The 22,985-nt window shown below is 36.0% G+C and overlaps 1 protein-coding gene across 1 annotated transcript; it reads right to left on the bottom strand.

Annotated features, from left to right (window-relative positions):
* Positions 1–2,239: 2,239 nt before the first annotated feature.
* Positions 2,240–16,745, bottom strand: ptprc (protein tyrosine phosphatase receptor type C). The gene is made up of 28 exons (XM_062423956.1): positions 16,599–16,745; positions 16,358–16,375; positions 15,904–16,170; positions 15,558–15,803; positions 15,337–15,462; positions 14,824–14,952; positions 14,589–14,738; positions 13,852–13,995; positions 12,009–12,220; positions 11,840–11,903; positions 11,583–11,691; positions 11,324–11,361; positions 10,729–10,838; positions 10,384–10,474; positions 9,750–9,826; positions 9,526–9,562; positions 9,333–9,430; positions 8,784–8,909; positions 8,409–8,566; positions 7,824–7,959; positions 6,386–6,535; positions 5,901–5,991; positions 5,608–5,744; positions 5,179–5,313; positions 4,902–5,018; positions 4,583–4,743; positions 3,876–4,011; positions 2,240–3,152 (listed from the first exon to the last, which is right to left on the bottom strand). The coding sequence occupies exons 3-28, from the start codon at positions 15,917–15,919 to the stop codon at positions 2,793–2,795; spliced, it is 3,354 nt and encodes a 1,117-aa protein (XP_062279940.1). The 5' UTR covers positions 15,920–16,170; positions 16,358–16,375; positions 16,599–16,745; the 3' UTR covers positions 2,240–2,792.
* Positions 16,746–22,985: the final 6,240 nt, after the last annotated feature.

Here is a 22,985-nt window from a genome sequence, read left to right as displayed (position 1 = left end):
TTCAGCTGCAGAGCTGAAGGACAGAGAAGAAGGAGCTCCAATAACATCACCAGACAAGGATGCTTACAGCTTCCTGTCTGTAGCATACAGTACACTAGGGAAGATTGTGCCTTGAGGTGGTGTGTGGTCATGACTTGAGAGTAAGTGCACCAAGAGACTTAAACATGCAGCCAAGACGGTGAGGCAGTTGGGAAGCACCAAACCATGTACAGTAAAAATTAACAATTGAATGCCTCAGATACAGACAGTCATTTTTCTTTGCCATTTCTGAGCAAAGCAATGTACTCAGTTTGCATGATTTTTTTTGTAAAACAGATCTCTGGAAACTGAATTGCTCTTTACTATAGGTTTAATATAAAAATATAACACACCTGGGTTGAAACACAGAGTTTCTCTATGTTTGTCTGTGTTGTGTGGGTTGATATTTCTTCACTGAAAATGTAAATGTAGTATGTTGGCCATTTTCTATAAAGTGACACACCGTAGAAGTCAATGTTAATTTTTCACACATTCACACATTTTAAGAGCATTTCCTCAGACTCACTATAGTTATGAGATTTATGTAGCTGGTTTTGCTATTTAACAGTAAAACAAGGAGGTTTTATGGGGGGTGATTGGGGTGTCTGGAGAATTCAAATATTTGTTCACTCAAGTGCGTCATGCTAAATTTAGCAACAGTCAGCAATGAATCATGACCTTTCATGGACAGGATTGGCCAAATATTTTGTAATTGCATATTTTGCATTTTGTAAATGAATGCAAAAGCAGGATTATACAACAAAAATGCACCCAGACTGTCTGCATAACTGTATTGATGCCTTCTGAAAATATTCAGTTATAACTGTGGTATGTGGTATCTTTGGTTATTCAAATCCCCAGAACTGTATTAACAATTTCCATACAGTATTCAAATACTTATTTTTAAATACTCCAGACCCCTAAAGACACATTGTCCTTGTGGCTTTAAAATATGTTGTATATTTCATAATCCTTTGTTTAATTTTTTAGGGTAACTGCCTATCTTTGCAAGAAGATTAGCCCTAATGAATATTTCAATTGATCAGTAACTATTAAGCATTTATTTCTCACCAAAATTATGCTAAACTGACATTTTTACACTCAGGAAAAGGAAAGTTAAGCTCTAGTATATTACTAATATATTAGTATATAAACTGTATTTTGGAAACATCCTCCCTTCCGCCCTCTGTTTTCTAAGTATTTTTGTGTTGGGTGTAATCACAAGAGGCAAAGTGTTAAGATAAATGTCCTCATGCAAAACACTGACTGCATCAGTGTGTTATTACACTCTAAACAACCCTTACCCTAACTTGTTAACAGTTTATTGTCAACACCAGATCAGACAAACAGCCAAGAAGCTGTTAAATTGTCTGTTATTTGACCTCAGCAATTGTATGTCTTTAAATTAGCTGACATGTTTTGTGCTGTAAGAATTCAAGTATTTATTACATTCACAAACCCTCTCTGAGCCTCTAACCTCCAACAATCACAAGTCTGGTGTGTAGAAGGTGTAGACAATGTCCACATTACATTCTTTTCTCTCTGATTTAATAGTGCTTGATTGGTTTAAAAAAGAAATGTAAACTATACTTTTTATACATTGTACTTGTATTTGTGATGGCTTTTTAGAGATGTAATTGTTGATCGACTTAATTAATTGTAGCAGGGAATTCACTCAATCAATTGAAGATGCAGGTCTGGTCAAAGGAATGCAACAGCTGTGTTTTTTTTCATTGAGACTGAAGCTCACGAAAGCTCATCTTTCCCACATGACAGAGGAATGACGTGGATGGCTTGCTGATATGATTGTCCTGAAATTCAGGAAAGTGTCCATGTTTATATTGTGTGTGTCTTAAATTTTGTAACTACTTGCCTTTCACTATGACTTCAGAAATGAACTGCTGATTTTGAAATGTTTATTTTATTTTATTTTTAGTAAATTATCCTGAGTTTTAAACTGTTTTGCCTTTTATACAGTGTTTTACAGTATTCTAACTTTATCTAAGGTGCTCTTTTCTAAACTTTAGCTTCCTGTGTCTGCACCTGTCTTCTGATGACCATTGGTGTTTTGTTGAGAGTAGGACCAATGATTTGTACCCACGTTTAGCCATAAACGTGATACATACAGATTAAGTATAAACATAAACACACAGCTTCAACAGAGAATTATGAAAAACAAAACTTAAAAATGGTAAAGGTAAATAAACAAGTACTGCATAGATAAGGCTATCTTACTCTTATTTAATGAAATGACAGTGTTACAAATTAAGAACTTAACTACATGAATCAGGTAAAATGGCAAATAGTAAATAAACAAGTACTGCATAGATAAGACTATCTTACTCTCATATAATAAAATGACTTAGAACTTAACCACATGAGTTGAATACAGTATATAACATCAATTATCATCCTTTATTTAAGCAATTATAATGATATAAAAGCTAACTCAAACCTAAAATGCAATGTAATGTGGAATGCAGAATAACAGCTTCTATAATAAACTTATATATTCAAAATGATTACGTTGACGCCTTTCACTGTAAATCAAAGACCTCAAAGTTTGACAACAGCATTTTCTAGTGAACTCACAAAAATATATCTATAACTTAAATCATATTTTTTTGGAGATTGGCATGAAAACATTTGATCAATTTTTTTATCAAATCACCCCCAAAACCGCACTGTTGAAGCTTTACATTTATACATTCAAAATCAGAAAGCATTGTACCAAAGCGCTTTTTCACAGGTGACCGCAGAGCACCTGCTCATCCTCAGACCTCCACAGTGACAGTGGTGCCGTTGCTGGTGTCCTCCAGTGGTGTTGTCTCTGTAGGACCGCTGGACCCTTTTTCAGGCTCCTGTTTTTTGTCTTCCTTCCCTCCATCAGCCACTAGAGGAGTGCTCTCTGCTTCCCCCTGCTGCTCACTGATGGTATTGCTGGCTGACTGCTCAGCCTTATCATCCTTCTCAGCCTTCTCAGCTGATTGCTGTGTTGCTTCGGTTTCATTTACAATCTGGACAGAGGCGGCTGCCTGTACTGTTGCCTGTGCCGTTGTCTGTACTCCTTTCACCTCCCCATTCTGGACAGGGTAGACCAACCTCACTGCATCATACAAGTACTTGTACTGCTCCTGTTAAAGACACAGACTGGTTTGAGTGGACAAATAACGATACAGTGCCAGTTTCTAATAAAAATTCACCTTCAATTCACTTTGTGACTGTAGACAGATTAAAGCACCAGAAAAAACTTTCATTCTTTCTAAATTGTGTTTCAAGCAAATAAACTTAATTTAAGAGGAGATGTAAATGTTTTACAGCATTCAAAGAGAGCTAGAACAAATGTGTCGAGTTCGGGTGTGTGAAAATCTACACACTGTAAATACAATTCTGACAAAAAGTGTTGAACCCGAAAACAGGAACAATAAAACAGACATTGAATATTAACTATAAAAACAACACATATAAAACAAACCCTAAAACTATACCCAGAATGGAACCCATCTCTCAGACAGCTATTATTTTTTAGCTATTTTAGCTTTCTACACTACTAAAAACACCAAACATGTGGGGATGACATTTCCCCCTGGTTGTTTCTTCCAAGACGTTTTTTATCAATCAGGAGTCAAACCAATTAACAACACACTATTGACAGAATTTCAGTCTGTGTCTCTTTATAAAAGATCTCATAGTACAGATTTATGGACAAATATTAAAGGGACATAAAAAAGCCCTGTAAGCTATGTATGTCAACCTGTGCTGAGCATTGTCTGACTGACCAACCAAGAGCTGTAATACTTTTCAATCTGAGTGCTTGTGTGTGTAGACATATGTTGGGTTCATTTTTCCTTCCTTACCATGCTGCTGAACATGCCCTGTCTCTCCTTGCGTATGGTTTTGACCACCTGGAAAACATCCACCAGCTTTTCACTCTCAGCGCTGTCCAGCAGGGTCCACAAAGCACAGAAAATCCCCGAACGGGACGAGCCATCACTGAAGAAAAGGAGCACACACACACACACACACACACACACACACACACACACACACACACACACACACACACACACACACACACACACACACACACACACACACTCTCTCTCTGAGTATTACTCTACTAATAATTTTTACCTAATATCTTATACCCACAATCTGCTCAAATTAATAAGAGGCATGGTAGAGAGCACCCCTTAAAAAGTTCTGTTAAAATTCAGGGTTCCCAAAAAAATCTACCATTACTCAGTCTTTCTCTTCATAAACTTGTTTATTTTCACGTGTGTGATTATATAAGTTAAAGGATTTTTAGTTAAAGGATTGTCAAAAAGTCTGTGACCTTTATCAAACAATTTTAGACGATCTTTAGGAATCACAACTTGGGAATGTCTTGAAACTGAAGTAGGTGAAAGTTTGGATTCAAAAGAGGTTGTAGGCCAAAAAATGATTTCTGGTAAAGCTGAGTCATCCTTATGCTAAAAACTGGATATGCTGATGTGAACAATATGAAATGCTGAAATGGAAAGATTCTGGGTCGTAGAGGACATTTCCTCTGTGGTCGTCTTACTTGCAGTGGACCACAATGGGCAAGCTTCCCTGTGATTTGTTGCTGCCACAACTCTGCTTGATGTCCTTGATCATGTCTGTCAGATCTTGAGATTTCTCTGGCAGGTCTGTGTTCACCCACTTGAGGAACTGGAAGTGCTTCACTGACCGACCCTCTTTCCTCTGTTGACAAAAGTGTTGTTTGGTTAAAAAAGCTTGTGGTGGTAAAATCCTGGTGAAATGATAAGTCACATTATAGGACAATAGTGACAAATATAAATAAAGCAGGCTTTGTTACAACTTAAAGCTTCTTGAATACGAATAGGTGGCTGTTGCATTACCTTGACGTGGCGGATCTGCATGTTGCGTTTGACAAAAGTTGGGGAGATGTCAGTGCTTGTCACCTCCACCTCAATTTCCCCAAATGTTTTCTTCTCTTTATCCCAATAGACAGAGTCCTATGAACAAGAAGATACACAAGACATAAAACAGCTTTATTCACAACATATCTACTATCAGTGTGTATGGTTTATCAGCTAGTTGTAGGGCATGTATAAAACCTACAACTTTATATATGAACATTTGTGTGCAAGGAGGTATGCATGATACTTTACGTACCTCGTCACCCTCACTGCTGTCTGAGAGCATGACGACAGTGGATGCTTTCTTCTGGTGAATCATGCTCCAGAAGTCAGCGATGGTGTCTGGCAGTGGAGTCTGTGCTGCGATGAAGGTGCGTGAGCTCCAGTAGCCCTGTGTGAACAAAAAAACACATCCATCTATTGGTGCACACCGCCCAAACAAATAAGGTGTGTTAAAGTTAATTAGACTTGTTTTAAAATTTAGCTGGGTGCAGGAAAGATGGGAATTCATCTAGAGTTAATGAGATAACATGTTACATCAAGAGGGATAGTTAGAGGAAAATAGTTTGTTGTGCTTTTATTGGACAAAATACTGTTATGTTTGTCCTGTCTTCCAGGTTCAGGTTTTAAGCAGAAACAGTTTATGAATTAAATCTCAATGACAAATGTCAGTAAAATAACATACCTCAAGGTGGGAGGCATTTATGTATTTTGTGGACTCCTCATCCTCTTCGTCCGATGACTCTTCGTCTTCATCGTCATCGTGCTCACTGTCATGACTGCGTCCTTCATCCATCTTCAGCAACACTCTGTTGTAGTCGTCTGAAGGTTTGATATGTTGAGACGCAAGTGAAAACATTACCACACTTCTTCTGGGATATAAAATGTATGAACACTGAATATAAACTGCACATACACAGACAGTTGGATTTCTATAGTGTTAAATATAATATGTCTCGTGTTAGAGCAGATACCTACATGGGATAACAGATGAGGAGCGATTCTTGCTCTTGTTTTCTTCTGTGATCCCTGTGTTGAATGTCCTCCAGTTTTTAAAGTTGGGCAGTCTCTGTTGCAAGACAACATTAAAAAAAAAATCATTAAGTAATTAATAGGGATGCATATAACAGTAACAGCTTCAATATTATTTAATAAGAGGAGGTGGAAGGATAAAAGGAACAGGATAGAGCTATGGCAATACCTTTTGAAAGATTTTAATTTTCATGTGAACGGATTTTAGGTAATATTTCACAAGACAGTAATCCTATTCACACAGTGTGCAAAATACATGTAAAATACACAGTTTTACAGTTTTCTAAAAATCAAATGTAGGAAACATCATTGTTATTTGCCTTACTTTGATCAAATGTAATCAAATATTACTTGATAGTGGCTCCTTTAATCCACATAAAGCATTGATTTTCAGAAAAAATATAATACTTATACATAACAAAGTGCCATACCCCAAACTCCTCGTCCAACAAGGTGGATTCATTGTCTGAGTTTTTCTGATGGAGCATGCTCAGTGTACTGTGGAGCTCAGACAGGGGGATCTCAGTTTCTCCAAACTGGTTGTGCTCCAGCAGTGCCTGGTGAATCAGGATGTACTGGGCCTGTGTGAGGACAAACACATTTATCTAAATACAGCAGATGTACAATTGGAAACAGAGCAAATGCACATGACAGTACACACAAATACACACACAATACAATTGAGCTGCAGTGACTTCTGCACAATCCACATCTCAGATTAGTCTAAGTCATCCATTTCTGTTATCAATGCCTGCTCCTTTTTGATTCGTGCAGAATTATGTATGTACTGTATCATCTGTGTTCTTCTTGGACAGATTCCTTACTGTGTTCTGCACTCAGTGTACATATTCAGAATAATTAAAAAAAAAATTGAAGTACATGATCAAACACATACCCTATACAACATATTTCAGCTCCTCTCCTCTGGTAGGCACTAGAGAGCAATGTGCGCCAAAACAACCACACACAAGAACAGTTTGTTTCCACAAGCGGTCACACCCATGTCCAGTTAAACATAGGTCTACTATGTGATGTCTCTATACAGTTCCTGTAAAATAACCTTCCAATGCTCAATGTCAAACATATATTGATATCTAACATATTTTAATGGAACCTGCCTCATAATAAATAATGCATCAATAAGAATAAGAATAAAAGAACAAAATAATTACAATTGCCAATATGTTATTCAATTTTATTTTTCTGTCTTTAAATAAATACATTTAAAATGGAATAGCAAAATTGTTTTAATATATTTTTAAAAAACTAATGATTTTTGCTATTTCATTCACTAATATCTTCACATAGTAAATGGAATAACACAATTGTATGGTAGACTACTGTTCACAGTTCCTTTGTTTCCTGATTTGACATTTACTAATTTCCATACGAAGCCACCACTGTATATACAGTAATTCATTGTTCTTCCCAATAATATTTATTGCAGTGTCTTTTGCACTGCCATGCACTCTACTTGTATAATTACTACTACTTGTACTTGTATAATTACATAGCATTATACATTAGTTACATTATAGTCAAAGTTATTAAGTTTGAACCTGTATAGAGACACTGTTATTTTTATTTTGTCCAGCTGTTGCTACTTCACTATTTTTATACCTTATGTATATTTTCTGTGCATGGTGGCTGTATGCTTGTGTATCCTTGTCTAGCTGTATTATCTTTGTTTAGCTGTATGTTCATGTTGGTTTCCTTCCTGTGTGTTTTTTGCAGCCTGTGTGTAAGCACATGAGGACTACTGAGAACTGCAGTCCAGTTCCTTGTATGTTTCAACATACTCGATGACAAACTTAACTCTGATGCTAATCAGGCACATAAACACACGCATGATCTAAGCAGACATTTTACCTCGACTTGAACCATGAGACATCTCTGTCTGCGGAGTCTGACAACGTAGCCGTAGATGTCCACTCTGCCCTCTGCCTCCAGACCCTCCATCATGGCATCAATGCAAATGTAGGTGCCTGTCCTGCCCACTCCAGCGCTACACATGAGAGAATAAGAATGTGTTGGCACTTATTCAAAATTCAAACTCAAAATTACTTTATTTATCCCCGAGGGGAAATTCAATTAGCCTGTTACAGTAGCTCTTCTGTAAATTATTTAAGAATTAGACAGCCTGATGTCTGTAGTAGCAAAGGATCTTTTAAATCTGTCTGAGACAATCTAAGGACTGTGGTCATTAGTAGAAAGTAAGTCATCCATTTCTACTTTTCCTAACTAGGAGACCAACTTGTTTTTACACGAATATCACGTGCATTTGTGTCAAATAATGATGAGGACATGAGTAACTAATATATGTGTGTGTTTTAAAGGCCTTGAAGAGAATGATTAAATGAAAAGGGACAATACTAGTGTGCTCTGCTTCATGTTAATATCTTAAACTCATGGAAGTGAACATAAACTGACCACACAATGTAATCTTGTACGTACCTGCAATGGACGACGATGGGGCCGCTGAAGAAGTTCTTAAAGGCGTTGACTCGCCGTCTCAGTTTCAGGAGAAGGTGGGGCTCGCCTGGGACGCCGTGGTCTGGCCAACTCATGAACTGGATGTGGGTCACCTCTCTCTCTGAATTCTTCTCTCTCCTCTGAACATACAAACACACACACCTAGATGGTTATGCATCCATAAACACATAGATCTATTAATATTTAATGTATTTAATTATTCAAGTAAGTATATTGAGATAAATATACATGGACATGCTTTCCCCCCTAAATATACACAGACATAAAACTGTGGCTGAAGCTATAACATACTGCCCTTTTTAAAAAACATTTTATCTTTGACTTTATCTAACTCACATTAGTCAGGCTGAGATGGCGGATGGTGTAATCGGGGCAGTGGTCCTCTGAGTTCAGCTTCACGACAAACTCCTCGTAGATCTCTGTCTCTCGGTCTGGAGACGGCCAGTACTGCGCACACTTGACCTGTGACACAATGTGTGAGAGGAGCAGATAGTCAGTGACAACCCAGTATTGCAAATCTATAACACACTGAAAATCGAAAGTCAAATATGTTCTGTTGTCGGTGGATGTTAAAAGAAAAACAGGGGCCGCAGAAATGTGCACTTATCTATATCTGATTTCAAATAAGTGGCAGAGTATCTATAATGTGTGTTAAAATGAAAGACACACTCAAGTAGCACAGTTTTTAAATTAGTAATTAAAAAAAAACATACCTATGTATCAATCATATAAACCCTCATTAATCACATATTAAACAATATAACACTCTCATCATATTTTTTTGTCAGCGTAATGTTTTACTAATTATTACTATGTAGGGCATCCTGTACAATATTGATGGTTTCTTATCCAAAGTCAACAAAATGGCAAAACTACTGTTCTTACCCTGTTTCCCTCTTCGCAGCGTGTTACCATGACAATGATAGAGGACTGCTGCTCCCAGATCATCCTCCAGAAGTCACTCACTGTCTCTTCTTTTGGCCCTAAAACAAACACACACACACGCACGTACTTATCGACCAGAAACATAATGCAAGTTCACGAGTGAGAGTATAAAGAATAGAGAGTGTTTTTTTACCTTGAGCTGCAATGTACTTCTTTGATTCCTTGTATCCCTGCAAATTAGAAATGAAACATGTTCAATACGGTGTGTATTCCCAAACAGAGGTCATGAACTTTATATCTATTTAGTGTAGATATACTGTTCAGACAAAATGTACTTGTTGTTATGCATATATTTTTTTTATCACAGTGACAACAGTATTATGAGCAAAAGTAGTATGATCCGGTTGTTTTCCATACATCAATGAAACTGGCATTGATGTAGTCACATCCTGTCTCTCCATTTCCTGTGGTCAGCCCGACACGGTTATAATCATCTGTTTCAAAACAGACAAAACAACGTCACATATATTATCTTCAACCAACCTTAATGAAAGAATGTGTTTTTGTGAATGCATATCTGTAAGTCTGATCAGTATGATGGTATATGAATTATATATCAAAATAACAATATGTAGTACAGTACATCACAATATAGCGTGGTAAAATGTCCAATTGAATTTAGAAACTGCTTTTATAAATGTATTTCCTTAAAAACAAGGTTTTTCATTGTACTGATGTAAAAATATGTAGGTCCAATATTGCCATAAAATATTTCTGCCCAATGATCAGATATTAAAGGGATAGTTACCAAACAATATGCATTTACTTACTACAGTCTATTATCTCATAGCATCACAGTAATGTCATATTACCGAAAGCTATTTACAAGGTAGGCTAGTATATTTCAGTTGACGTGATGTTGGTACATCTTAATGGTCAAAAAGAGAAAATAAAATAAACAACACACATCTGGTTGCTGCTTTTGTCTAAACAGCCTGAGCCTCAAGCTCTCAGCACCAGAACAGTAAACAGAAGACAGACTATCACTCACATGGTAGGATGTCCACGTAGCGGTTCTTGGGGGCATTGCAGACCTTTTTGGCTTCTTTCACGGTGTACCTTGAGAAAATTCGGGGGATGCTCTGAAAAAAGAGACAAATTATGTTATTAGCTAGTGCCAAAGACAAATACATTATACAATATATGAATTTGTAGAGTATTGTTCATATTCTTTGTACACTGTAGGTGGCCAAGAGGTTGGATTCTCCAGCTTTCATTACAGTATACAGTGTGTCATCTCCTCCTTTTTTCCCCTATGTCCTCCCATAGCAAACCATACAATAGAAGAAAAAAACAAACAAATAAAATATAATACAAACACGGAAAGAAAAATTACCTGAAACTCTGCCAGAAAAAGTCTTCCCTCATCAGCAAGTTTCCTCTTGTAAGTGTCCAACAAGACCTCTGCTGCGATTGGCTCGATAGTCAGCAAGTTGTCCTCGTCATCTACAACAGCAAACCAGTCCAAAAATGAAAAACACTTCAAATGGGAACAGGAAATTCTGCAATTTCTAGTTTGATATCTGTTTATAAGTGTAGTTTGTATGCATACAATATTCACACATTGGGTTAAGTAATTATACAAGACACAATTTTATCTTACAACAATAAATAATTATAATACATCTATTGTATAATTATAATAAATGATAATAAATCAATTTATGTTTATGCTTTATTACTCAAAGTTTATATTTTATAGTGTAATGTTATATTTGATTATTGTTCTCAGTTTTTGTAAATTATATATTTTCAAACCTGCTTCTGCATTATCTAACAACATTTAAGAGAATATATTTGTATAATCTGATTGTTCATAATAAATCATTTGGAAATATTAGCTGCTACATGTGAGTGTTATCTATTACATACTTACATACAGCTGATAGACAAAACAGGCAATCTGAAATCTACAACTAAAATCTACTCACTTGATTGTGAAATAAGCATCAGGTTTTCAGTCATGTCACTGTAAAGAAAATAGTGAAGATTTGTTTCAAAGAAGTTAAATTATAGACACTCAAGATGGAGTAAGGAAGGCTACACCAAAGCTGACTCAAATGTAATTCAAATGCAATAACCTGAACAAAGTGAGTAAATAAAAGGATAACAATAAAAACTCAACAATAAATGTTGAAGCAAGCTGACAGGCAAACTGATGCTGGAGTTCAGATGCTGAACAACACTTACTGAGACTTCCTGTGTCGAAGAATGTAGATTTTGTAAATGACCACGAGGAGGGCCACGGACGTGAGGATGATGAGGAAGACCAGAAAACCGATAACAGCTTTGTCATTGTCTGCAAAATGATGGTTATGAAAAAAATAACATTTAAAAGGGTAGGATTGATGTCAAAGTTTAAAATGTGCAGAAATGTACATGTATGGTATGTCTGAATGAAATGTTTACTGTGAGCAACTTGTGAAATGAATTAAGACCACACATACAGAGAGTGTTAACTGTTTTACTGCTGACGGTTTTGCTGGAAAAGTGTCCGTTGAAAGCGACCACCTGAAAAGACAGAACAACCCTTTAACTTAGGAACTATGTGACTCATATAAGTATGAGGAATAAACTGAATAACATTGTTTAATCAAAAAGTAGGATCATACAAACCTCCACTACATAATCCGTAGAGTAGCTTAGATCTTTGAATTCAAATTCACATTTTTTTCCCTCCTGTTGTGGTTTCTGAATGGCCCCATCATAAAAAAGATTTGCAATGTATATGTTTTTAGGCCCAAAGAAATTTTTCACATTAGGACAGGTTACTTTGATCACGTTATGCTCTGGGACACTTGGCAACAACTTGCCAACATCGTCTGGTACTGTAAGAGAGTGAAAAAAAAAATCTTTTAAATGCAGCACTTTATGATTATTCACAGTTAAAGTGATTGCTGAGTTTAAAATACCAGCTGTTTTAACACTAATTAATGTCATTAGTGTTACTGTATTGATTGTCACGAGCATCAGTATTTCCTTATTCTTTCTTTAAATGATAAATAACTGAATTTTAATTTTAAAATGCCTTTAAAAATTTAACTTTTTCTTATTTCATTTATGCCACACAGCTGTTATGTGTTGACTGGAGCTGTGTGAGGAGTATGGTTAATCAGAGTGTCTGATACTCAGTGGGGTTGTTGGACTGTCACAGGCACAGGTCGTCATTTGTCCGACTGACTGCTGACTGAATGCCAAACGTGAAGAAGGTGAATCTTAACATGAGGCTGTCAGAGGGCAGAAGTTTAAAAATTGAGAAAAAGTAGAGAAGACGGAGATATAAACACATGAAGATGGCTTCTGTTGAGACTGTGATATAGAGTGAATAATAACCCTCATCCTTTATCAATATATGTTGTGGCCTGTTGGTACAACTGTAAGGTGTAGAAGTATTGAAATCACATCGTTTTAACACATTATATCCAGAAGTACCTGTGCACTGACAGCGACACATAATCAACATAGTTTTTGTGTCGATTTTAAAATTCAGTTATTACTTCATTAAATTAATTGAATCAATGAAATATTATCGATTTAAGACTGCAAGGAAAATATTATTATTATATGATTTTTATATTTTACTTTGATTGTTTTATTATTATTATTCGATTATAATTTAAAATGTGAATGTTTATTATTACTACAGTGTCAATTTCAAATCAAGTCCATTTATTTGTATGACCCAATATCAAAGATTTCCCTGAAGGGGCTCAACAGTCAGTACAGCAACATAAAGTCCTCTATCCTTAGACCCTGAACCAGAGTTTGTACTCCACAGCAGATGTACTTCATTTATTAACAGCTCAGGACTAACTAAAGCTTGTAGATTTCGGCCCACTGAGCCACTGAGAAAAAACTGTCTCTTATTTCAGTTATGATCAGACTTACACTATGAAGTTAATTGTAATGGTTTGGATGGCATTGGCATTTTCTTATATAATATACAGTCTATTATATGTTGGTATTATCAATAGTATTGATATTGTTATCAGGGAATGAAATGTTGTCTAACTATCAGTATTTATCACCATTTAATAAAATTAGAGAACAAATACAAAATTCCTAATTATCATTATTGTAATGATAGAGTAGAATTAATTGCCTTTATAATTATGATTATAATAATGTTCTTAAATAATAACTTAACCATTCATTACAGCAAATCATGTGTTGAGTCAATGCCCAAAATTGCCATGATAAATTTAGAAACCATATTAAGCATAATTTAATGGAGCTGTAGTAAAATATGTGTTTTCTATGTGACACCAGTTTTCTCCCCAAATATTCACAGTTTCACTGCTGTTAATAAACCTGTTACTTTTACTGGCTCATGGTTATCTTGACATAATATTCAACTATGTACATTATATTATAAATCGCCTTTTAACTCCGTTTGAACTATATACAACTTCATAAGTGTTAATTGATATTTTCCAAAGACAGTTTGCTGTTTACTCACCTCCAACACCAGTTTTCTGTTTAACTTCAGTTGGTTTGGACACAAGCTGGTTGTTGTATTTGGGTTGGACTGAACAGGTATAGTCGGTGAATGGTGTCAGTCCAGAAACTTCACATGTTCCTCCTTCTGGTTTGTTAACTGTGACTGTAACAGTTTAGTTTTCATTAGATGTTTTTGGTATTTGATTTAATAACAACAGGAACATATAAAGATATGTGAAAAGACTGAACCTAAAGTTAAGAAACATTTGTGAAGTTACTCATTAACTGACAAGAACATAGATATCAAAATCATTAATGTGTCACTGTGACTGTAGATACTTCAGTGTAACACTTCTGTATACACTATGTTAGCTAACAATCAGTAAAATAATTTTAGCTGTAATCACAATTTCTCAGCATGTTCTTCTATGGAAAAATGGTAAATAAGTTCATAATTAAAGTAATTTCAGTGTTATTTCTGTTTCACATTTAATGGAAATTTAATTAATATTTTACACCAAAATGTGACTTGTTGTTTCTTTTCAGTTTATTTATATCTACTGTCCCTAAACGTGCTAAAATGTGATTACAGAACAAAAATGATATACCAGATGCCACTGGAAGTTTCAAATGTCTATATTGTATGTCTCACGTGTCATGTGAGTGCAAGTTAAAATACAAAACTACAAGATGTATGCTGGTCTAAAATGTAAAATATATATTTTTTAATTTTCTTACATTGTCCAGATTTCTGACCATGTTTCCAATTGTCAGGATGACATCTGCAGTCGTATGAAAGCTTTTCAAGGTTGGGAAGGACCTTTGTACAGTTCCGACTGGTTGTTGTCCAGCTCAACTCAATGGAGGTATTGGTTGATGTTGGTTCTTTATTTTCAATTTTAAGTTCTGTTGAAACACATCACACATCTTTAACACTGAGCCGATTAGTCATTAGTATCTCAGATTACAAGCTATCATTGTAACAACATACCGCAGTCAACCCTGACATGGATAGCAGTCGTGTTTTTTATGGTGACATTGTTTTCCTTGATCTGACCAGTACAGTTGTAGTCTGTGAAAGGCTCCAGCTTAGACAAATTCTTGAAGTTATTGCCAGAACCTGAGGAGACAGAAGGATCACAACATTTCAACATCAACTAATATTTTACCTCAGTAGTTAAAATCAATTATAAAAAGTTTAGATTTAGACATTAAAAGCAAAAAATAATATTATTTTCAAGACTGATTCACAGAGCACACGAAGCAAAAACTCTCCATCACCTTCCTCTAATACAGGAAGACACAATTTATGTAAACACAGTTAAGAGGAAAATATAGTTTTCTACCCCTACATAAATTATTTCACTCTACATCTCTGTTCATCTCTTTTTCTACACTATTAATATAAAACAATAGAAATGCAGATTTGAATGATCTTTTTTCCATGTAAATTAAAAATGTTGCTGAAAAAAAAAGTCTCTCTTCTTTCATTCTCATCACTTACCAGAACAGATGTAATCAATGGTGAGATTGGTGCAGTTTGGGTAAAGCTGATGTAAATTGTCTGTTATGTTTGCAGGAAGTTCTTTAGGATTAGTCTGACGTATTTCACTTGAACTTAAAAATTCAGCTGTAATAGAGAAAAAAAGCACATATATAAAACTTAATGAAAGAAGGTCTACATAACGTGCATTTAACAATACAGATATACTGTGTTTTACATACCAGCACTGATGTTATGGGTGAAGCTAAAGGAAGAGTTCCCACACATTTTTGCAGTGAAGGTAGTCGTCAAATTTGTGCAAATGTCATTGAAACCAGGTTTGATACAGAAGGTTTTATTATCACTTGGGCATGGCATCACTTTGGCTTCTATATTATTTGCTGTTATTTGCACAGAGGTGATGTTCCAGTCAGTGTTGAAACAAGGATATCGAGGGTCACAGCTGCCAGGTTTAATGTCGCCTTCAACTGAAATAAAGAAGTGATGCACAAATGTTTGTTACATTTTCACTCATTTCTAAAGTCAGAAGAAAAATACATTACAACAATATGAATTATTTTTACTCACTCATTGGGTTTGTCATCTTTGTATTTTCATTATTGAGGGGCACACAGGGTGTTTCTATGCCAGCATTACTAAATGCCACATCATGCTCGTAGTTGGTACAGGGCTTCAGGTTGCTGATATAATGCAGAGTGCCATTGGTGTGCTGAAAAAAATGGTTTCCAGTCTCATTTTGGCCTTTTTCTTTAACATTGATGGTGTAGTTGCCAAGGGGAGAGTTTTGAAAGTTGATCTGGAAGCCAGTGTTGAAAGGTGTAACAATGTAAGAACCTGCACAAACAATACACAGTAACACATGTTTGTTAGATGATCCAACTGCCATCTTGTTCATGTAGATGTTGAAAATGTTCATATGTATGCTGAGAATCATTTTGTTGACTCCACTTTCAACATATTCATTGTAAAGTAAGAGAGAAACATTAAAAAACATTAGATTATCTTTTAAACTGATACTCACACGGTGGAGGTGTAGGGCCTGGTGGGGATGGAGCACACATTCAAATTAGAAAAGAATAAAAAATACAAACAAACATGATTATATCATCAAACAACACAAGTCATTTAAAATACTTTCTAAGCACACTAAAGGTAAACCATTTGCCTTGAGTTTATTGAGTATTTGTAACCCTTTCGTCCACAGTGTGAGTGTATGTACAACACATCTAATTACAATCCCATATAAATGAGAAAATTCCAACCTGCAGTGGTTTGATTCTTTGTGGTGGTGGACTGGGTGATTGGAGGTGAGGTCTGAGTGTGATTGCTGGTTGTCTGAGAGTCTGGTACATTGTTGGTTGAAGTGGTTGTGAGTGAGGTCTCTTTTGAGGTGTTTGCAGGAGCAGTGGTGGCTGGAGGATGCAGAGCATGGAGGTCACATTCTGGCAGAAATACTCTATTTTGCAACAGCCTTACCTGACATGAAGCCTAACTTCTATATCAGGAAAATATGCTAAATGCTAATTTGGCAAATACAACTTTAAACTGAGGCTGGATACATTACCAGCAGATTTGTTAGTTGAAACTGATTCCTGACTTGAGTCAACATTTTTTGGCAAGGTGGGAGAAGGTGTGTGGGTAGTTGCTTGTGTGTCTGAAGACACGGCAGAAGTTGCCGTGGTGCGTGGAGTTGAGGAGGTGAGTGGAGTTGAGGAGTTGAGTGTAGGCGAGGAGTTGAGTGTAGGTGAGGAGGTGAGTGGAGGTGAGGAGGGGAAAGTTGAGTTGACTGCTGAAGATGAGTTCACATTTTTGTTGGTGAGTGCGGGTGAGGGTGAAACAACATCTGCATTCCAAGAATACAAAAAATCAGCACAGACACAATATCACAATGACATCTCCTACATTACTGAAGATGTTTCATGTAGCAGTTTGCTTCCTGTGGTGATAAAGTGTTCCTTTTGTTGTTGCTTATTCTCTAAACTTCTAAACCTCATTATTGTCTACTGCCTTGAAAATAAAAAGGATAAGAAATTATTTTTTAAAAACAGAAGTATCAGAGTTGAGTAGGACTATGAAGCTAGAGTAGTGGAACTAGAAGTTGGTTGTGTATTAGTTAAAATAACACTTCCTTGTTTGCTTGGTGAAGTTTTCGGGTTATTTCTGGTGTTAAACTTTGTTTAACTTCATAAAATACTAAAACCTTTTATAGGGAATAATCATCTAACAAGAAGCAAACATGGCATGATGACCATTTTCTATGTCAACAGCAACTAACACACTTATGCCAATTTTTGTGTAAAGAAGTTGTAATTTCCATTTTGAAGGTTCATTTCATATAATTGTTGGCTTTGGTGCTGCTATGAACATGAAGAGATGAGACCGTGAAAAGTGAGCTTGAGGTAAAGGGAGGTGGAGGTGAAGTTATAGCACATGGTAAAGCACAGCTGAAGGTATAGTAGTAGACATTATGAACATTAGAATTACAATTGAATGTTATATATTAGGAAAATGTATTTGCAGTCACTCACCTGGTTGAACTTGACCTGAAATAAAAAAGAGAAAGAGATTCACACACATGTAATGAAGGTGTGTTTACTACTACTATGTAGAATAACATAAATATACACACATCACAAACAGGGATTTTGCAGATTCTTTGTATTTTTTATGAGAGATACAGGACAGGGGATGTGGTTCCCGCCAAATAAACTAGCATGCTGTAGAGTTGTTTTATTAAAAATGTTTAGTTGCATATGAATACATGTTCAAGCAAGATTATGAACACTTAATTTTCATAATGCTTTGGCAAAGCAAAATCTTCTGAAATGAGCACAAAGAAGAAAACATCGCACTTGTTTCGCATTACGTTACTAAGGTAAAAAATACAGTACAATTACAATAAAGGGATTACATGAAAAGCACATGGGTTACTTTTCATCAGTCGATTATGTCACTAATTGTTACATTTTCGCATATAGTTTACTTTGAAATTGTGAAGGGACATTAAAAAAAACATGACAAAAGATATTTATTTAACACACTAATCATAGAGTACAATATTCCCATTTGAATATGATGCTCATTTAATTACATTTTGTCATTAAGATGTTGAGTTTGGTCATGCTGTGGCCATGAAGAGATGAGACAGGACAAATAGAGTATGAAATAGAAGAAGAGTTAGGTAAAGATATGGAACATTTTGCCGACATAATTAAAATGGCACATGTTAAACCTTGTAATGACAATTAAATGCTATATGTCAGATAACCTATGCATTACCTATGTAAGACCACCCATGTTACACACATAAACACTGCAGATTTTTTGTCATAGAGTATGATGGTTATGAATATACTTGTTGTTGTTAAGTTTAATCAGAAAGTCCACCTCCATCTGACTGATAAAACTATTCCAAATGTTATCAGTTCAAAAAGAGGAAAGCGCCATTTTCATCAGAAGTTCTGTCTAAGGCAGCGCTGCACAACCTGATTGCTATGACAATGCAGCGAAGAGCCACATTTAAGTTTTCAGAAAGCAAACCACTATTTCCTGCTTTGCACTCAAACCTAGAACCTCCCCATACTTGCAAAATTAGTTTCTGTTTGGCCAACTCAACCAGCTTATATTGAAGCACACAATCTTTTCTCTTATAACCTTGTTTTTGGTCAATAGAAGTGCAAAAAATCAACAACAACAACAACAAAATTTTACTGCAAGGCCCCATTGAATTAAAAAATTATATTTTGTCTCTATTTTAATATGACATCAGTTTCACACATCTTTGTACAACGACATGGGAAGTTTATCCATATGTGCACTACATCCCTGTTCCTAGGAACTAATTTACTGTATGTCTTTGCAGTTTTTTTGCACTTCTTCATTGCACATTGGAATAAAAGCAGAGAGTGAAGAGGTGATGGGGGACAGTTGAACAATGAGTCTCAGGATGTGGTTTAGCGCGTCTGTGTTCCACTGTATTGAGCAGAGATGCACGCTCTCTGCAATGATGTTTCACCACTTTAAACAGCCTCTTTATGCCTCTTAATAGTTCCATGGTGACTGGTTTGAATAGTTTCAGTGAAAGGCATAAGAAATGCAACTCTTTTCTTTACTCCTCACTAGTGCTCTGGATACTTTCTTATTCAGTTTATTCAGAGCCGAATGTGACAAAAATAATATTCACAATGTTACATCAGCCTGTTTAAAGTCACATGTGTTTTATGACTTTGACGCAAAGAAGCAGAAGTAGAAAAAGACAGAGGTAGGGGAAGGGAGGCAGGGCGGCCATAGAAAAGAAATTCAGTTGTGCAAAGTTGATAGCAGTTACAGTTTAGTGATAATCAGAGTTTGAATTCCTCAAAATGTTTGACCTTGAATTCATTTAACTTGCCTCACACACAGCAAAGAGACTGATGAAGTATCTTGATCTCATGTATCAGTTTGCTCACTATCAGTATTCTCTATCAGTCCCCCCCCCCCCCCCCCCCCCACACTACCCTCTGCTTTGCCTTTCCTCTAACATTTCACACTCACTGCAGAGCACTGTCCCCTGGTTTTGACAAGCGCACTCCCTCTCCTCCCAAAAAACGCTTTAATCATGCAGTATGCTCAACATTTTTAACACCTAACTTCTTCATTTTAGACATTGTACTTCCCCTTTTTCTTCATGAATTCTCAAGTCATTTACGTGCTCTGTCTCAGTCTGCTTGGCCCACGCTACGCTGCTCTGCCAGGAAATGAAGGCAACTCAGAATGGAACACGGAAGTGGTCAACTTTTTGATCACATTACTCTGCCCTGCTGCAGCTAAAGCAAGCTCAAAAATCTGCATCCAAAAGGGGCACATCTGCACTTAGTTTGTTTAAGAAAATGACATTGCTCATATGATCTTCGACACTTTAACCAACAAGAATTATTAGCAAACTAAGTAAACTAAATAAAATAAGTTTTGTAAAGTTTTAATTAGATTTAAAAGAGCATGTCTGTTGAGAGAAAGTTCAATGTGTTACTGTCTGCCGTATATGTTATATGGTAAAACACCATCATACTGTGATCCAAATACATATGTGTGAATACATTTTTATTTTAATACTGTATTCTTTTCAAGGTCTTCTTTGAAGAGATTTTGATGTTGAAGTCACTTTTGCTTGGTTAAACAATAAAATTATTAAATGAAACTATTATACAGTATATGCATGATTAAAATTCACTGTTTTAAAAAATTCCCCTATTTACAGCTATCATTTTGAACAATATGTTGAACTTTAAAGTAACTACATATATTAAATTTGATGTCATGTGCAGTGTTGGGATGCTTTACTCAGGTAAAAGTAGCCTTTCCCCTCTATAAAAACGCTCAATGACAAGTTAAAAGTCTCATATTCATAAATGAACTTGAGTGAAAGTAACAAAATGTACCTCAAGAATAGAAGTTAAAGTACCTACTATTGAAGCAAAATGGCCTCCGCCCAAGTTATATTGTTAGATCAAACTATTTTGGCTAATTATGACTGATACATTTACGTTTAAACATCATTTTAATGTAGTTGGGCCACATAGCTTTGATTCTGACCATGTTATGTACTTGTGGGTGGTTTAATTAACCTTATAATGATGAACTGTATTTTTTTATGTTGTTTATGGTTTTTAAAAATTGTAATCTGAAAGATAACTACAACTGTAAGATGAATGTAGTGTAGTAAAAAGGTACAATATGTCCTTCTGAACTGTAGTGGAGTAGAAGTTAAGTAAAGTACTTGGGTAAAGTAATACATTTCCACCACTGGTTATATAATAAAATTGTTAAACAACTGAATTATTGAATTTAAAATGATTAAAAGCATAGCACCATTGCAGCTTTTGTAACACTCTTCAGTTTCTTGCTTACAAAAAAGTGGTTGATCAATCTAAAAGTGAGGATATATAAATAAAATGTCTGTTGATGCGGTGTACCACAGTGACTCACCTAGCACACTAGTTGACACATATTGTATGTTACAGACAAATGACAAATACTGACCCCGACTAAAGATAAAGACAACAGACTGAAATAAATAGCGAGAAAGGCTTGTTTCAGCTGGTGAGTACAGACGTCTGAGCTGAAAATATCAGAAAATGTTTGATGTGTTGAACAGTAGCAAAACTGCGAGTGATGCTAGAGGCGCTAAGGTGGGTCTGACTGAACATGCATGCCACATACGCACACACGCACACGCACACGCACATGCACACACATACACACACACACACACAGAGAAATGTATCATATAAAACACCCACAGCCACTGGGGTTGCATTGCAGAACTTGCAAGGACACACCCCAAAAAATGTTCTCATCTTTGACAGACATTGCCCCCCCCCCTTCCCCACATACATACACACACACATACAATGTCAAAGCAGAACAGAAACATGATTGCAAAAATTCCCATAGCTTTGTACTGAATAAAATAACACGTTTAAAGAGCATCGTCTTATTAACAGCATTCTTTGATTGAACACAACTGTTTATTCTTTTGCCAAAGGGGCTCATGAACCTGTCACTTTTTTGACTTCTCACATCACAAGTGTGCGCCGTACTGTATCGTGTTCTTGGATTTGGAAAGTTTAAGAAATGTAGCACAAACGGAGACATAACTCAAAGACATGATATACTGTAGCTTGTCATTTCTGCCCCTTGTTTTTACTTTAAATGATTACATTCTGTGTGGTGATGTTTCCTGTTTTTTCAAAAAAAGCAAATTGTCAAGCGTTTGTGCTGACAGATTCATGTCTCTATCTGAGGCGTTGAACGTGTTTCACCTTTTCTCATGAACACGATCGCTTGCTCAACAACCATATAATACTTAAAATACAGTCAAGTTAGAAATTTAGATAAAGAAATCTCATCCTCATTCATGTTTTGCATCATTTACAGACATTTTTTTCAACTTCTCGAAAACTTTAAGACGACACACAAAAGGGCACAACTTCATTAAACTCTGATGACTTTCAACAGAAGAACGCCAAGTTGAAGAAGGTTACTTACAGTTGGCTAAACAGATTATCCCAGCCCAGAACAGCAGGATCTTGAGACCACAGACACGGGCCATGTCCAGGACTTAGGGTGTGTACAGCCACACACCATACAGTTTAGCCCTAGTGGGGACCAACAGGCAGATGTTCACACTGCAAATTGAACCTGTATTCCCAATTCTTCACTCAGTTCGAAGAGAGAAAAGAGCCAAAAATGTTGTCTTATTTTAAGCTACATACGTTTTCTGTCTTATCAGTTGACGCAGCTTCCTGGACTTGTTCCCCAAACCCTAAACCTCGCCTCTAGGTTCAAGTCAAGCAAGTGGGAGTGATGTCACACCAGAAAAAAAAGGGCCATTACCTTAACGTTTAGTGACAGGAAGTTCATTTCAGCAATGGTAAGAACAGGAAGTCTTCTCATCTATAAACTTATCCTCTCTTGCTTTTTGCTGTGTGAAAACCCTCTCACTTGTGAAAACTGTCAAGTTTTTTGGGTGGAGATTTTTTATTGTAATTTTGTAACAATATTATTAGACTTCTAGAAACATGTTTGAATCACAACTGTTTTCAATTTAATCTTAATCCCATTTCAACAGACACGGTAATGGAAATAATTGCAGTTTTGGTCATATTAAC

Source organism: Scomber scombrus, chromosome 8, assembly GCF_963691925.1.
Source record: "Scomber scombrus chromosome 8, fScoSco1.1, whole genome shotgun sequence".
Lineage (NCBI taxonomy): Eukaryota > Metazoa > Chordata > Actinopteri > Scombriformes > Scombridae > Scomber > Scomber scombrus.
This window is presented reverse-complemented; position numbering and strand designations above follow the sequence as displayed.

Coding starts and splice junctions, on each gene's coding strand:
- ptprc (XM_062423956.1), bottom strand. Junction 11,692..11,839: donor TAAAACAGTTAACACTCTCT/GTATGTGTGGTC, acceptor ATCATTTTGCAG/ACAATGACAAAGCTGTTATC. Junction 9,563..9,749: donor TCAATGCCAGTTTCATTGAT/GTATGGAAAACA, acceptor TCTAATTTGCAG/GGATACAAGGAATCAAAGAA.